Raw genomic sequence first — 17,363 nt, forward strand, 5'->3', positions numbered from 1 at the left:
CTTTTTTTAAAAAAAAACAATGCCTCTAATATTAGAGCATTAGCATCCATTATGGCCTTAGCTGGCTAGATAACATTACTCTCTTCACTATTTATTAAGTTTCAAAACATTTAGAGTGATTACCCCATAACTCTCAGAACTTTTTAAAAGCAAAATTCCAAATGGCACCCACTGACAAACCTGACAAAAACCCACAGCTGCTGATGACCCCCGCCCCTGGTACCTTAAACTATGACAGGGAGCCCCCTTTCTCACTCAGCTAGGGAAGAGATGGTACTCACATCCATTTAGAATAACTGGGGGCCCTGGAACAATCCCTGGAGCAAGGAAAACCAGAAGCAGAAGGAATGTCACAAGTAGGCAGAAGGTGACCCAACAGCAGAATAGCTAGGAATTATGCTGCAGATCCAGTAAAGAAAGGTCTTCCTAAGAGAAGGAATGTTAAGTGCCTGAGGGACAGAGACTTGGGGATGTGACCAAAGAAATGTGAACCTTTTTTTTTGACCAAGAAATATATACTAAGAACTCTCCTGCCTACCTCAATATTTTTATTAATTGAACATTTCCACCTAATAGTTTATGGTCAATGTGCTTGAGGATGGAGATACCCAGCTTTCCTGTAAGGCACAATGCCTAGGATTTGGAGAAGGAGATACAAGCCAAGTATAGCAACCATTCTACTACATTCAAAACAGGTGTACACAACACTTAGGTGTAATGCCCAGATCTGCTGAACTTCAGTGCCTACCATAAGGGATATGCCAGAAATCCTAATACAGTACGTCATACATAGTAAGAGCTCAAAACAAATTTTGTTCACTGTATTCAGAAGAAAACCGTCACCAACTTGTACTCAAGTTGAGAGGTTATAAAAACTACAACCAAATTCACATTGTCCAAACGTTACCTTGTCCCACCCCGGCACTTTTTTTTTTTTTTTTAACATAATAACACCTAGGCCTGAACATGAAACCTGGAATAGGAAAATAAAGAACTGTCATACCTGCCTTTTTTCTTTTAGTTCTGTTGATGACATGTGGTTATATTTCGGGTGGCAATGCTATCTGAAAGGCCACCATCATTTCAGGAAAGAAAAATAAAATTGACTGGCTACCTAATATGTGCCTAGCACATCCACATAGTTCATCTCATTTCAGCTTCTCAATAACCCTGAGGCATAAGCATTACTGCCCAATTTTTATCTAAGAAGAAACTGAGGTTTGAAAGGTATGTGCCTAAGATCACCTGCTAGTAACGGTATTCAAATCTAAGTCTGTACCTTTCCATCTTTCTCAACATTTATATAATCTAAGAGGTGTTATAAAAACTACAACCAAAAATGTAAGATAACCTACTAAATAGTAGATGGAAAGTGCTAAGCTGTGGGCTTCTCATTTGTCATCCATGACAAATTCATTTAGAGTATCGTCCACTTACAAAACACTGTATTTCTCCCAAGGATATAATATTATCTTTGCCCAATGGGAACTGACAGTCTAGCTGGAGAAACAGGCCATTTCCACAGTTGTTAATGTTAGAAGCAACAAAAGATGTCGGGAAGGACTAGGGTTTTAGACACACTCATGTAAGAATTTCAGTGCTGGGCACTAGCAGCTCACACCTGTAATCCCAGTACTCTGGGAGGCTGAGGCTAGAAGATCGCTTAAGACCAGGAGTTTGAGACCAGCCTGAGAAACATAGGGAAAGCCTGTCTCTTTAAAAAAGGAGAAAAGTAGCCAGGCATGGTGGTGTGCACCTGTAGTCCCAGCTACTCAGGGGGCTGAGGTGGGAAAATTGCTTAAGCCCAGGAGATCAAGGCTGCAGTGAGCTGTGATCGCACCACTGCACTCCAGCCTGGCAACAAAGTGAGACCCTGCCTCAAAATCAATCTATCAATCAGTCAGTGCTTTATACAAGCTGTTTACTTTGGACAAGATACTTAATTTTCCTCACCTGTAAGGGCAGGATAAAAAATCTACATCTCAGGACTCTTATAAAGCTTGAGAAAACCCATGAAAAAAAAAAGTTAGAAACCTAACATTTGTTAACTCTTTCCCCTATGAAGAGCATGAAGTACTAAGTGCCAGTGATTGGAAATATCAATATTTTCTGCAGCAGAGATCAAAGAATTTGATTTGCTTAAAAAAAAAATCAAAACCAAAATTTCCAACCCTTACACTTGAAAGCTCTTTTGTGGAGACAGCTGTGTCATTTGCCAATTAGGTTTATCATTTACAACAGCAGCAGAGTTAAACATATAGAGGGCTCACACTGTACAAAATTTAAACAATGATAAACAGGAGCACATTCGTGTCAAAAAATTTTGAGGAGGTGTCATATTCTTGTGCAAAACTGCCCATCTTAAAAGGAAAACTACCATTTAAAGTAAAAATGTATGACAACTATAGGCTATGGCATATGCCTAAGTCCCATCTACTCAGGAGGCTAATGCAGGAGGACAGCTTGAGCCCAGGGGCTTGAGGCTGTAGTGCACTATGATTGTTCCTGTGAATACCCACTGTACTCCAGCGTGGACAACACAGTAAGACCTTGACAAAAAAAGAAGAAAGAAAAAGAAAAAAGAAAAAAAGTGGCTGGCAACTAAGTGCAATCTGGTATCTTAGAGTGAATCATGGGAACTGTAATCTGAACAAAGTCTTTAGTTAACAGTAATGTACCTATGTTAATTTCTTAGTTTTGACAAATGTGCAACTTTTCTATAAATCCGGAAGTATTCCAAAATATAAAAAGTTTTTTTTTTAAAAAGTGGATGACAAAGTAATGACAAACATACACAGCAACTCTTACCACTTGATTTTGAATCTTCTGAGGACAAGGTGGCATTACAGCAAAGGCTGTGAAATCAGTCAATGCTTGCCAATTCTGCAACCTATTCTAAAGCATAACTCTACATGGAACACCTTGGGTTTATTAATATTTCTAACTTTTAAAGAGAAGTAACTTGTCCACTTTTACCTAGCATATTCTTGCAAAATACCGCCTTTATGGTAACTGAATATTGTTATTACAAAACCAGTACGTTTCTAACAGTTCTGCCTTTCTATTCTTGAATAAGACATTTACTCAATCAGAACATAAGCATCTCTTACCACACATAAGGTATAACATGAATTTGAAAGTCTAATAACAAGTGACATTTCTGAGCTTAGCGCTAAAGGCAAGCATAGCGTTCGATCTGTTTCGATAATAACACAGGCAGTCGAATTCTCTTACTTTAATCTACTACACAAAATTTAAAGAAGAGTTAATAAAGCGATGTAGAACTCAGTAGGGCATTTTTATTCCCAGGGTCAAATGATGGCCATTACTGACACAACTTTTTTTTCCCAAAAGTACACCTACATTTATCAGGAAGCATAATAAGTGTTTGTGAACTTTACTAGCTGTGTGTTCATCAAGATGGCTGAAGCTTTCACACACTGGAGTCTACAAGGAAAGAGTTTACTTGCATACCAGAAGGCAAATCTCATGCTACAAACTGGTGTCAAAGGTTTATGCCAGCACCAATTTCAGTGAGTACACCGTACACACATGCATTCATATACACGTTACTGATAATCTCAGTTGAGGCATTCCCTAACCCTTTTTAAATACACATGTGGAATTTAGAGAGCAGTTTTCAAACTTCAAAGGAACCTTAATCATCTTTTCATAGTTCAAAAAAGGAAAAAATAAACACAGCAATGCAGCAAAGTCATTTCTCCAGCTGAAATGACCTCCAGCTTCTTCGGGCTACTCCCAGTTTCGCAATAAGTGAATCTGAGACGCAAACCACGTACACACAAACGAAGCAGAAGCGGAGAACACTAAAGCTTCCCCAACAGTCCCGGCAAAACCCACCTGGCCTTTCTCAGTCCTCCCGCTTCCCCAGCCCTTCCCGTCTGCGTGCACGCACAGGTACCTTGACACAGACCAGGAAAAGAGAACAAGGATTAATTAGCAGCCAAAAATCCTGTTTTATCACTTACAGCCACTATCCAGGAAAGCGACGGTACTACTAACCTGATTTCAGGGAGGCAAAACTAAACCCAGCAGGGTACAGGAACATAAATTATACGCGTCTGGAACGTCAACCCAGCAGCTCAAGGCAGCTCAGATGACAATTCAACGAAAAGGGTTTCGCAAATGTTATCTCAAATGAACATTTCCACTTCCAAACCACCCACCAACCTCTCCACTGTCAGTACCCAAATTCGCCTGAAGCAACTCGGGATATAAGCAGCAGCATTTCTTACCTTGTACAAATCTCGACATTTTAGGGGCTTAGTAAAATACTCCGGCTTTTTTTTTTTTTTTTCTAGAGGAGTCACGCTATAGGGCAGGTCTCTCTTCCTCTCCTGCTTTAACAACCGATGTATTCTTTCTCCTCCTATATTTAACTACTTAAGGGAGTATTTATTCAAAGCGATTAAAACTGGCTCAAGAAAAAAAAAGAAAGAAAGAAACTCCTTCCCCAATTCCAAAAGACGGAAACTTGGTGCGACTGAGTCGGTTTGGGAACTCCTGAGCTCCGGACACAAATGAGGGCCAGCTGGAGACTCCCGGAAAAGGTAAAACCACACGAACTTAAATTTCTTCAATGAAAGAGGCGGACCTACAGCGGCTATTTCACCGCCCCCCAGTCCCCACGCCCTCCAGGGCTGGACTGCAGGAGGCTCTGGCAGGCCGCGCCCCTAGCTGCCCCCTCCCCGCGCCGCCATCCAGCCCCCAACCGCCTCCCCCGAAAACCCCGGTTAACAGCGGCTCCCGCCCAAGCAGGGGTCGGGGAGGCGGGCGAGGCCGGCAAGCGGGGGCAGTGCAACCATTTTCACCAGCCATAAACATCCTGGGACTAGGAGGCGCTACCAATTCCACGCTCTGGCTGGCCGACCAGTCGGGGCCTCAGCTCCCCGCCTTCCCGCCTCAAGCAGTGAAACCCGGCCGCAGCTTTTTCTCGGTAGGGGCCGAAGGCTACGCTGCCCCTCCCCCGCAGCGGACACTAAGGGGTCACCGGCTAGAGGCAGACCCGTGCACCGGCGCGGGAGTCCCAAGGGAGGGCACCGACCCTTCCCGCACATATTCTCGCCCCGCCTGCCCTGCGCTCCTCACAATCCCAAATTCCACCTCCGAGACCACACAGCGGGCCAGGGAGAGCGGGAAACACACTCATCCAGGGGGTCGCCGGAAGCCCAACCCCGCCCCTCCTCAAGCCGCCAGCGAGACCCACCTTCCTCTTCCTTTAGCAGCTGGGAAATTGGGGGCGTTTATGGCGCCCCGGGAAGAAGGCTCGCAGGCTGAAAGTCACCTCTGAGGCGCCCTTCTCTCTCTCTCTCTTCCCTCACACATGCACACCTTGAGCCCCTCCCTAACGGTCGTAGCCCAGCTGCTAACCCCCCCTTGTCCACCCGTCAGCCGGCTCCCGACACCCACAGCCCCTACTTTCTCCTAAACACCTCCCCTCCCCCTCCATTCGGAGCAGCCCCTTCAATGCGGAAATGTCCCTGCCGCACGGACCGACAGGCGCAGCCGCCAGTCAGGAGCCGAGGCGGACGCAGGCTCTGGCCAATGAGACGTGCGGAGGTGGCAAGGGGCGGGGCGTTGCGGCACTTGAGAGCCCGTCGGAGTTGGGCACTGAGCAGTACGCGGGGATACCGCGCGTGGGAGCAGTACTTACGGCGGCGTTGCGGCCAGGGAAGCCTCGCCAGTATATCTCAGTGAGGGAGAGCACCTGAGCACGACTGGTTATTTTTCCAATCAGTAAAAATATTCCCGCTGACTAGGGACTAAAGAAAGCCCTGCGGATAGAGCCGGAGCTCCCCACCGCAGCTGCCCCGAGGGAGCCCAGACGCTTCTCAGGGGACGCTTGCTCCCCCCATCACATCTGGTTGGGGGAGGGTGAGGATGCGTTAGGGAGTAGGCATTGGCCTGTGTGGGCCAGCTAACAAAAGGAGGGTTTAGGCATTGAAGAAAGTGACAAGTGAAGGCTCCCTCACCGGAACCACCACCATCCCCATTGCCCCGGTTCCTAATCCTGTAGAGATTTCTGCTGTGATAGGCGTTTACTTTTCTCTTCAACGTGGAACTGGCTTAAGTTACTCCTCAAGAGATGCTTTGCTTTTGGTAGATTCTTGAAGTCCTCAAGGAAAGAGGATGTTACACGGAACTTGACACTAGCCTGGGGACTGTTACAGGGCCAGCCCGCGGCTTGTCAAATCACACCTGGTACCGTCAACCCCACCTGCACCTAAGACTCAGTGTGGCTGGCAGCGAGTGCATTTCAGACTTTGCATTTCCTCTTTAAGACTCAAATAGCCTGCACCAGGACCGATGAATTGCCAGCGCCTTCTCTTAAGTGCCTCCAATAAACAAGTACAGTAATTACAGAAGAGTTTGAGGCTTTGGGCAACACTAATCAACCAAGGTAAAGTGAGAATTTTTTAATGACTCATTGTCTAAACAAAGGAACTTTGATTTTTTGGTTCTACGTCTTTATATGGAAATGTTATTAGAACAAACAACACAGAAAAGGCTAGTGAAAAATTGTTATACTAGAGAATGACAACCATTGGTACTGTGTTTCTTACATGAAATCCAAAAAGATTACACTCAAAACCTCTCGGCCGTAAAACGAATTTTCCCCAGACAAAACAAAAAAAGTGTCTAAAATCCAGATGTCTACAGTTTAATAACAGCATTTGGAGACTGAAGATCTTAACAAAATCTCTACATCCTTTGTATACAGTACAAAAATTGTTCTAGCACTGAAAAAGCAGTCTTTACCAATGAGCATTAGTACCAAAATAAAATACTACCAAAAGATTTGGGCCACGTAGGGTTACTTAGCCTGCAAAAGATGAAGGACAATGAAGAGATTTATTTGTTGTTGTTGTTTTGTTTTTGTTTTCGTTTTGAGACGGAGTCTTGCTCTGTCGCCCAGGCTGGAGTGCAATGGCACAGTCTAGGCTCACTGCAACCTCCGCCTCCCGGGTTCAAGCGATTCTCCTGCCTTAGCCTCTCGAGTAGCTGGGACCGCAGGCTCGTGCCACCGCATCTGGCTAGTTTTTGTATTTTTAGTAGAGGCGGGGTTTCGCCATGTTGGCCAGGCTGGTCTCAAACCCCTGACCTTGTGATCCGCCTGCCTCAGCCTCCCAAAGTGCTGGGATTACAGGCGTGAGCCACCGCGCCTGGCGAGTTTTTAATTATACAAGGTTTATTATAAGAAACGATGATCAGTTACTGTATTTTCTGCCTTCATGGAAGATTAAAAAGGAAATGGGTTTTAATTGCAGCAAGAGCATTTGTTAATACCTAAGAATGGCATCTTGATTTATGAGTGATTGAATATTGAGATACAGTACCAAAGGTTGTTGTACACTTGCTGCCTCAAGAACTCTCCAAAAGGTAACTAACTACCCATCTTCAGGGGTTACATCTGTAACTACTCAGTCACTAGTTCTTAGAGAAGTAGCACTCTAGAAGCTTAGTTTCCAAATATTTCCAAACAGTACTTATAAAATGAAATTTCTGTATACATCGGTATAAATTTAAATTTTGAACCCACAAACACTTTGTAAACGAGCTTCCCACTCTCTCAGAGCCACTAAGAACAACCTCACTTGACAAATCCTGTGGAGATAGGAAAGAAAGAGGTGGAGTTCTTGATGGCCATGGAGCAAAGACATGCTTAGAAAGCAGTTACCTATTTCCCTTTATATATTTCAGTCATTGAAAAATTGCTTTCTCTGGGCAAGTGTGTGTATCTTTAATCCTTTTTTTCATAAGATACTACTCTGGAATATCCCTTCAAGGTGCATGATGTTGATCATCTGTATCATTAGAAATCTGTAACATCGGTAGATTTATAGATTTTACCTTTGCAGAAACCTGGGGTGGGGGGATCCAAAGAATGAAGATGGGGGCTGATAAGAGTGTGTACAGGGTTAAGGAGGTGGAGTGAAGTGGATTGTGAATTAGAAAGAAAGCCTGGAAGCCAGTTTTTGTCTGGTTCCATATGCGACCATCCACGGATGATACAAATTCTGCCTATAATTTCTTCCTTCTTTCTACTTTCCCATAGAAACTTGAGGAAACTCAGTTTGGTTTACCCAGTCCCATATCCTAGGATGTATAACAACCTCACCATATCTTTTTCCTTTGCTTTAGACAGGAGCTCTCTATCAACAGCAAGGAAACCATGTCTGTGGTCCTATTTCTAAGCATCTTTTTTGGTGCCTTTTTAGATTTAATGCTTGGCACAGTGTCTGGTACATAGCGAACATTCCATAAGTATATATTGAATGACCAGTTTAGTGCCACTAAATCATTTTAACTCACAGTGTTGTATCCTACTCTCCACTCTTTTTTTTTTTCTTTGAGATAGAGTTTCGCTCTGTCACCCAGGCTGGAGTGCAGTGGCGCGATCTCGGCTCAATGCAACCTCCGCCTCCTGAGTAGCTGGATTCTCATGCCTCAGCCTCCTGAGTAGCCAGGATTACAGGTCCCCACCTGGCTAGTTTTTGTATTTTTAGTAGAGACAGGGTTTCGGCGTGTTGGCCAGGCTTGTCTCAAACTCCTGACCTCAGGTAATCCTCCTGCCTCAGACTCCCGAAGTGCTGGAATTACAGGCGTAAGCCACAGGCCCGCCCCTACTCTTTGCTCTTTGAGAGCCATATAAAACATAAAAAGTTTATATTTAGAGGTAACGTTTTTTAAGTTTCAGTTATTTCCACCTAGGAGATGAACCTGGGCCAAATTATAAGAATAATAGCAGCAAATGCCCTGATGACTTTACAATAAGCTGTGCTAACTACCCATGAGCATTATCTAATAAGGAGTGCTTTAGGAATTGTTAAAGGTATGAAATAAGTATACAGATCATCAATGTGTGTGGTCCTTTATTTTTTCTTGCCTATCCTCTACATTCAAGAAAATAAAGCAGTGTAGTTTGAGCGAACATGTACTAGACATAAAAATTTCTGTGTCATGCCCAAAGTGTTTAGCCAAGAGACCAGGCAACAGTTATCCACTGGACTGTTGCCCATACTCAATATTGGCTCCCATCTGTACCCATCTAAATCCTAGGCCACCCACATGAGAGAGGAAAAAGGGGCTACTGTTACTCAGTCAGCAGTTGCCAGTAACTGACTACATCTAACAATAGGGCATTTCACTTGAGTAAAAAGGTAACCAAACGGGCTTAACTGGAAAAAGATATCAAATTATATCTATGAGATGGACTACTAAGAATGAGTTGTCTAAAAATGAATGGGTTTCCAAATACTTGAGGAAGAGAAAGACTTCATTCTTTCCTGTTGCCAACACCCTGTTAATGAACCAGGAAGTTTGCTGAAACAAGTTGTGAATTTAAATTATGACATATCCTTCCATTTGTTCACAGTATGATTTTTAAGTTATATTTGAGAGTTATATAACTTTTACATCAGAGCAGTAGCAATTATTTCAAATAACTGAGATGCTTTAAAAAATGAAGTTAGTTCACATTATGAATAGTTAATTAAAGGTTCATAAACCAATCTTCTAAGTGGTTTTAAAAGTCATTAGGCTCCCAAGCATGTTTAATCAAAACATACATTATCTTGTTCATGTTTATCAATAATTCCCCTCTAGATTCTCCTCTGAAAGTTGAAGGAAGCAGGTCCTTACTATTTTGTTTTCTGTTTAGTCTGTTCTGCATGTTCCCCAGAGGAGAGTGTTGGTGAGAAATGGTGACACCCATGAGGTTGTTGTATTTCTCTCATGTGCAAAACTGTATCTCCAAATCGTGTCCGCCCCTTTGATTATAGAGGCAATAGAGCCATTCCCTTTAGTGAATGGCCCAGGAAAAAACATAAATAAACTCCCTATATTCTCTCAGGGATTTTAACAAGCGTAGATTGTTATGTGATTATAATTTGAAAAGATAAAAAAACTAAAAAGAAACCATCTTTTACCAAACTCATAGATAGAATAAATATTATTTTGATTTACTGTAGTGATATATGTATAGAAGTTCAGGTTACTTATTGACTTTGAAATCCTCACAGAGAAGAGTTGTGAAGAGAAAAGCATTCAGTTTAATTCTATTTTTTCTGCCTCTTTCAACTATATTAAAGATTCCCTGTTGTGCATTCCATCAAATGACTTTTGATGGTTTTCTAAACATCTCTGCCTCTGGTCTAGTTTATTAAATTTCCTGCTAGTGCCACCACTGGAAAGGAAAGGATAAAGAACTTCTGTTTCCTAACTTAGTCTCAGGGAATGTATTTTAAGCATTTCACACCCACCAACCTAACGAAATATTAAAGAGAAGATTCTCAGCTGGGTGCAATGGCTCACACCTGTAATCCCAGCACTTTGGGAGGCCAAAGCTGGTGGATCATCTGAGGTCAGGAGTTTGAGAGCAGCCTGGCCAACGTGATTAAACCCCCTTCTCTACTAAAATACAAAAATTAGCTGGGCTTTGTGGCAGGCGCCTGTAATCCTAGCTACTTGGGAGGCTAAGGCACAAAACTCACTTGAACATGGGAGGCGGAGTTTGCAGTGAGCTGAGGTCGCGCCACTGCACTCCAGCCTGGGCTACAGAACAAGACTTTGTCTCAAAAAATAAAAATAAAATAAAGAGAAGATTCTCAGGACTGCTTTTTGGGTGAAGATTAAATAATTGAATAATTCTATGTCATTAGATGGATAATATGATTAGAGAATAAAAAGTAACTATTTTTTCTCTCTAATGAAAAAGAGGAGGAATGTCATATTTAGAGAAAAAACTACAGGAAAAAATATGAAATACTAATGTTAAGTTCTGGTGCCATTTTATTATTATTTTTATTTAATTTAATTTTTTTTTTTTTTTTTAGATCACATAGCTACTATGTGACAGAACCAGGATCTGAACTGAAGCTATCTGACTCCAAAAACCCACAGGGAGGAAAATTTTCTCCCTTCGGTTTCTGGAGGTTGATTTGCTACCCCTCTCCATCAAAACAGAAAGGAGTGCAAATGGTCAGGCCTTTATCCGGGACAAGTAATCTCTTAATGACTGAAGTTCTCTAGTAATACTGTTTTCTTCTTTTTTTTTTTTTTTTTTTGAGATGGAGTCTCGCTCTGTCACCCAGGCTGGAGTGAAGTGGTGCAGTCTCTGCTCACTGCAACCTCCGCCTCCCAGGTTCAAGCAATTCTCCTGCCTCAGTCTCCCAAGTAGCTGGGATTACAGGGGCCTGCCACCTCACCTGGCTAATTTTTGTATTTTTTTGGTAGAGACAGGGTTTCACCATGTTGGCCAGGCTGGTCTCAAACTCCTGACCTCAAGTGATCCGCCCACCTCGGCCTCCCAAAGTGCTGGGATTACAAGTTTGAGCCATGACGCCTGGCTTCTGGTGCCATTTTAAATTGCACTTCAATTTTTTTTTTAAATTTCAGTAAGAATACACAGCTTAAAAAAAAAAATCCAGATAGTACCAAAATGCCAATAATGAATAGCAGTACTTTTTTCTAGAAAGTACTTTAAAATAATGATGAAGCTTTAATTTATAAAACATGCATGCATTGTTGGATCAGTCAGACCAAAACTACTTTGGATGCCACAAAAAGGGCACTTCAGCTGCTAACGAAAAATATCCAATGTCTACGAAATCAGAGTTTCAGAGCCACCAGAGCTGCACCATCCAGGAGCTCCATGTTGGCTGCAATGTGCTGAGCACAGCCAAGGAGGTAGGTGTTCCATTATCTGGACATCTACTTCAGGAACCAGCTACTGAACATACCACTCTTCACCTTGGATAAGAGTCCTGTGGAATTATTAGATGTTTTTTTATCATCCACTCTACCTGTAGAGATGCTGCTCCTCTTGGCCACCTTCCAGGAAGCTCTGGTAAATGCTGCTAGCAGCTGGACTGCAACCAGGCCAGGGGTTCCCAACTTGCGTGCCCCAGGCCTGAAAGAATCAATATGCTTCACAGCTTTAAGTCATTCAAAACATATAATTAGAAAATTCTGGTCTATATTACCTCTCTCACAACTGCTGAGCAGCATATTAAAAAAAAAATGAGAATTTGGAGCAGAGAGCAGTACTAGGAGAAAGACAGAGGCCATTCTCAATTATCAGTGACTTACAACAAGAGTTTACAAAGAAAATGTTAAGAGGTCAGCAACTTACTGAAGTTCTAGCTTTGCATGGATCTGTACAGCAACAAATTAAAAACAGACTATTTGGGTAATAGAAATAAATTTATTGAAGACTGCTGTCTGGATTTGCAGCATCACAGACAGACTGAGAGATGTTCAGCTGTTTGATATGTAAGCCTTTCTAACACAGACCAGCATGGAATGGAGACCAGATAAAGTCACAAATGGAGTAATAGGATAATGAAAGAAAAAAGAATACAGATAGACCTTTGCTTAAGCTATGTTAGGCTGAAGGTTTTACCAGTTTCCTAGTGAGAAGGAATAAAACAGTGATAAAACCACATTGATAATTATTTGAAATTTGTGTGTGTGTGTGTGTGTATGTTGGCATACACTTACACATGTTCATATATTTATTTATAATTTATATTCTTTCTTATTCTAAAGAGAATTTGAGGCCAAGCAAGGTGTATATATTCCTAATTAAGTTCATTGCTTAGTAAACTGACCATACTATAGTTCATTCTTATAGTGGAAATTCAATTTAGTCATTCTCATCTAAAATCCTTTTTGTTGTCTTTAGATTGTCATGTTAAAGAACCTCTTCTTATATTATTTTTTAAATGGCTTTTTCTCAACCCAGTGAACCCAAGTGATAACAGTCTAGATTCTGGGTCTAGAAAGAGTTAGGAAGTAAGCAAAATTCCTCAACATTATAGATGATATTCTAGATTAGGTATGCTATATATTACATGGTCAGTCTCTGAAACTGTAAACACTGAAGTCTCTTCAAAAGAATCTCCACAAAATATGTACCATCATGTAAGGATTGGTTGGTTGGTTTTAATTTATTGGTGTTTTTCTGTTTTCGCATATTGGTGTCTAGGGAAGCAGAGGAGTACATTGGAAAAAGCAGAGTTTGGAAAATAGGTCTTTTTTTTATTTCAAATTTTGTCACTTAAACCTGAGTAACCTTGGATAAATTACTTAGATAACCTTATGAATCTTAATTTCCTCACTTAAAGATGAGAATAACAACTAATAGCTTGTCTCAGCAGACAGAGAGTTATTATATAATACAGAGGTGTTTGTTTGTTTTTTGAGATGGAGTCTCACTCTGTCACCCAGGCTGGAGTGCAGTGGCATAGCCTCAGCTCACTGCAACCTCCACCTCCCGGGTTTAAGCGATTCTCCTGCCTCAGTCTCTTGAGTAGCTGGGATTACAGGTGCCTGCCACCACACCTGGCTAGTTTTTATATTTTTAGTAGAGATGGAGTTTCACCATGTTGGCCAGGCCGGTCTCGAACTCCTGACCTCAAGTGATCCTCCCGCCTTGGCCTCCCAAAGTGCTGGGATTACAGGTGTGAGCCACTGTGCCTGGCCTGAGTTATTATAAAGATCTTCTCACTCTGTTAGCACAGAGTGTAAGTTCAGCTAATGATTATTCCCTGTATTGCCATATCATAAGATTAATCTCAAGTTATTGTTATTAATTGATTTACTATTATAACTTATTAAATATTTATTTCCCCTTCATAGACTATAAGCTCTTTAAGAGCAAGGACCATGTCTCTCTTGTATCCCCAGAGTGTATCATAGTGCTTGACACATAATAGGCACTCAAAAGAAATTTGTTCAATGAATTATCAAATGAGATATTTATGAATGAATTTAAAAACTGTAGAGTACTGTATAGGTGTATATTAGAGTTTTCCCATTATTTCTATTGGAAACATGTTTTGGATGGCAAATAATCAACTTATAAATGTACTTTTATAACACAAAAGTGATCACTTCTAAGCAAGTCCTGCAGTAATAGATTGTTTGCAGAGATGGCCACAATTCTTCCCATCCCTGTGCCCCTTGCTCTTTTACAGTGTGACTTTGTCACTCCTCCCATTAGGAGGTGGAATTTCCCCCCCCCAACCCCAACACCTGGAGTCTGTGTTGGCCTGGTGATTTTCTTTGACCAATAGAATACAGCAGAAGTAATGTTATGTGACTTCTAAGCCTTGGCCTCAAGAAGCTTTTCAGCTTTCAACCTCATGCCTTGGAATACTGACCTGAGACTGCTGCATGAGGAAGGCCATTATTACCTGCTGGAAAATGACAAGCTACATGAAGTAGAGATGAGTTTTTCCAGTTGAGGCCCCACTAGACCAAACAGTACAGACAAACAGGCTGCCAGATGCGTTGTAGCCCATCTTAGGCTATCCAGCTCTCATTAAACTGCCTAATGAGTCAAACTGGCCACATGAGTGAACTAGGTAAGACTAGTAGAAGAATCACCCAGATAAGCTATATCCTGTGCAGTGTATTGATACATAGTAAAAGTTAATTCATACCATAATTGTAGTCTCAAAGAAAACTCAAACCACTCAAACCACACTCATTTGCTCTTTGCTTAGTCCCAGAACTGCTCTTCATCTTTCCACAAGATGGGACTATGTTTTTCAGTCCACACATTTTTCACCTGTAAACTGTATTCTCCAAATCCTTCTGAGGAAGAGATCTCCTTTTATCACTTTCCTTGTCAAATCAATGCCCCCAAACTTAGAGATGTGCTTTTCCTCTACAGTTCTGAAGATTCTTTAAATGAAAAAAGATTGGTTTTGATGTTAAAAAATATTTTTACACATGATTTAAATATATTGCTTTTGATATTCACTATATATATATACACACAAATATTCCATGCAGTGTTTTAATAGTTTAAAAACATTTTAAACATTTAAAAACTATTTAAATGTTTAAAAACGAGGATACAATTCAAATATCACTAATATGGGGATTTAAATTATGTTTTAATTTATTTAAATTATGTTTAATTTAAATTATATTATATTTAGCATCAATATAAAAGGATAGTATCACTCATTAAAAGATGTGGTGGCAGTGTGTATTGACAAAGATATTCTTTATGTCTCAAGTGGAAAAAAGATCAGCCATATAATGACCTGTGGAGCAAGTATGCCAGATAGAAAGGCAAGAACCAAGGCTCTGAAACAGAGCATTGTGTATTCTAGGAGAGAGGAGACTGGAGTGAGGAAATGAATAAGTGCAGAATGGCAAGAGGCAAGAAATGAGTTTGGAGAGGCAAGATATAAGTTTGGAGGCCTGGCTGTATATGTTTTAAATTTATCCTAAATGCAGTGGAAAGCAATCTAATCATTTTAAACAGAGAACTGACATGACCTGATTTACATTTTTAAGAGTTTAGAGATATATTTTGAAAGTGGAAATAACAGGAATTACTGATGGCTTAGATGAGGAGGGAGTTGTTAGGAGGAGGGAATGAAAAGGAAGAGTCAAGGGGAACAGTTAACCATGGGACCATTTTTTGAGTGGTAAAGAGTGAAGGAGATCCAGATTTAGAGATAGAGATCCATTTTGGTCATTTTAAGTTTGAAATTCCTAGGAGACAGACAAGACAGAGGTCAAGAAGATATTTAAAGATGTGAGTCTGAACCTCAGAAAAAAAATCTAGCCTGCTGGTATAAATTTAGGAATTGTCAACATATAGTTTTTTAAACCATAAGAATGGATGAGAGCATATAGGGAGAAGACACAGAATAGAAAAGTGGGTATAAACTCCATCATTTAGCGGTCACATAGAAAAAGGAAAACTGAGAGAGAATAAGGAAGAATAGCCAATTATTTAAGAAAACCAGGATAACGTGTGCTATAGAGCCCAGAGAGGAGAGTATCAGATATGGCCAGTTATGAGAATTCAGTTAACTGTGGAGAGAAAAGAGAGTCAGCCAAACAAAAGTCAGTTACCCTTATAAGAGCAGTAGAGTGATAGGAAGATTAAAGTAGATTGAATTTTGTCATTTATTAGCACCATTGATTATTAGATGACTATTATTAGATTATTCAAACAGCAATATCTTTATAGTTCTGAGAGAAAATTATTCTAACCTAGAATTCTACAGACAAACAAAACATTTAGGGATGAGGATAAATTAAAGATGTTCTCACCTTTTTTTGACTTTTTACCCATTTCAGGGGAAAAAATTGCTTAAGAAATGTTCTAGCAAAATAAGAAGAGAACTGAAGAGAGAACATGAGATCCCAGTAATGAGATCTCAGTAATGAGGTTCCAGTAAAGATCTGTTGAAGGTGTGCAATAAAAAGGTATTTCAGGACCACAAATATTTAGGCCATCAAGATAATTAATAATAATAGGACAAGAAACTGGAAAATTTCAGAGAATGGCTTTAAGAAAAAAGTAAATTTACTTTATGAAATATCATTATTAAAAACCTTAATCATCTTTATGATAGGCTGATGATGCTTCTCTTGTCAACAAGAAAGAAGAAATAGAATCTTTAGTAAAGGCAAAAAAATTGTATAAGCCATGGCTCAAAGACGAAATGAACTAAAATGTGTCATTATTATGAGTAATCAGTGGACATAATAAGAAAAGAAAATCCATTTGACATTGACACCTAGAACATTCTCCTTCAATAGGTGTAGATTTAATAACACGGCTTACATTTCTCTTCCCACACGTCCATTCATACCACTTGATTCTGCAGTGAATAAGATGTACAAAATTGTAATACTGAAAAAATCTTTAATTTTCAAAATAAAAGACAAAATTTAAGACAAAATGCACAAGACGATTATTCTAACAGAGCAAATAATGCAAATATCAACAATGTAAAAGTACTGGTGTAACCCATGGTATTTGGGAAATGGAAGGAAGCGAAAGGATAAAATTTTTTAATCTTACACAATGGAAAAGTCAGGAGACACTTTCTAAATTAAGTACATCAAGAAATAGGTTTAAGTATTCTTTAAAGGAATAAAGTAGCAAATAGAATGTAATATAATTTAATTTTAAAAATTGCAAAGAGAAGACTAAGGGAAGAAAAATGGAGAGTACTGGAACTGAGCTAAATTCTCATTGTTCATTCTCAAAATGTAGAGTCAATTTGTTAAAAAAGCAAGGAGTTGAACCAAACAGTGGCAGTGCAGTGCGTGTGTATTATTTTAAATTATGGAGTAACTATCAGAAGAGCTAAAAACAGTTTGATGTTGGCACCTTTTGGGCAGTGTTTTCAAGCTGTGGGAATGAAATCAATTTAGTAGGTTGCCACCTACATTAGGAGACAAGAAGGAAAAAGAAATATCAGGTTGCATTGCACTAGTAAAGACAGTAAAGATGAGTAAAATGTGTGAAACGTTTTTCAGCTTTCTGCATACCTGTAAAATGTATTTCCTACTTGAGTTTT

The 17,363-nt window shown here is 40.3% G+C and overlaps 2 protein-coding genes across 14 annotated transcripts in view; one reads left to right on the plus strand and one right to left on the minus strand.

The window, feature by feature from the left end:
• UGP2 (UDP-glucose pyrophosphorylase 2) overlaps positions 1–5,564 on the minus strand; it is a 52,663-nt gene extending 47,099 nt beyond the window's left edge. Inside the window, exons 1-3 of one of the 12 annotated variants that reach the window (XM_063789791.1) lie at positions 5,228–5,510; positions 4,257–4,400; positions 3,862–3,922 (exon numbers count right to left, since the gene is read on the minus strand). Coding sequence is in view for 3 of the 12 variants with exons in the window: in XM_063789786.1 (XP_063645856.1) it covers positions 4,257–4,275 (19 nt within the window). In the remaining 9 variants the exon portion in view is untranslated. Of the gene's footprint in view, positions 1–3,861; positions 3,923–4,023; positions 4,987–5,227 lie in introns of those variants that run through there. The other 11 variants (XM_063789790.1, XM_063789786.1, XM_063789785.1 and 8 more) reach the window with 11 other exon arrangements.
• A 627-nt stretch (positions 5,565–6,191) lies between these two features.
• The window catches only part of WDPCP (WD repeat containing planar cell polarity effector), a 729,520-nt gene continuing 718,348 nt past the window's right edge, over positions 6,192–17,363 (plus strand). For both annotated transcript variants that reach the window (XM_054678456.2, XM_063789783.1), the window contains exon 1: positions 6,192–6,421. The gene's annotated coding sequence lies outside the window, so the exon portion shown is untranslated. The remainder of the gene's footprint in view (positions 6,422–17,363) is intronic.

Source organism: Pan troglodytes, chromosome 12 (assembly GCF_028858775.2).
Source record: "Pan troglodytes isolate AG18354 chromosome 12, NHGRI_mPanTro3-v2.0_pri, whole genome shotgun sequence".
NCBI lineage: Eukaryota > Metazoa > Chordata > Mammalia > Primates > Hominidae > Pan > Pan troglodytes.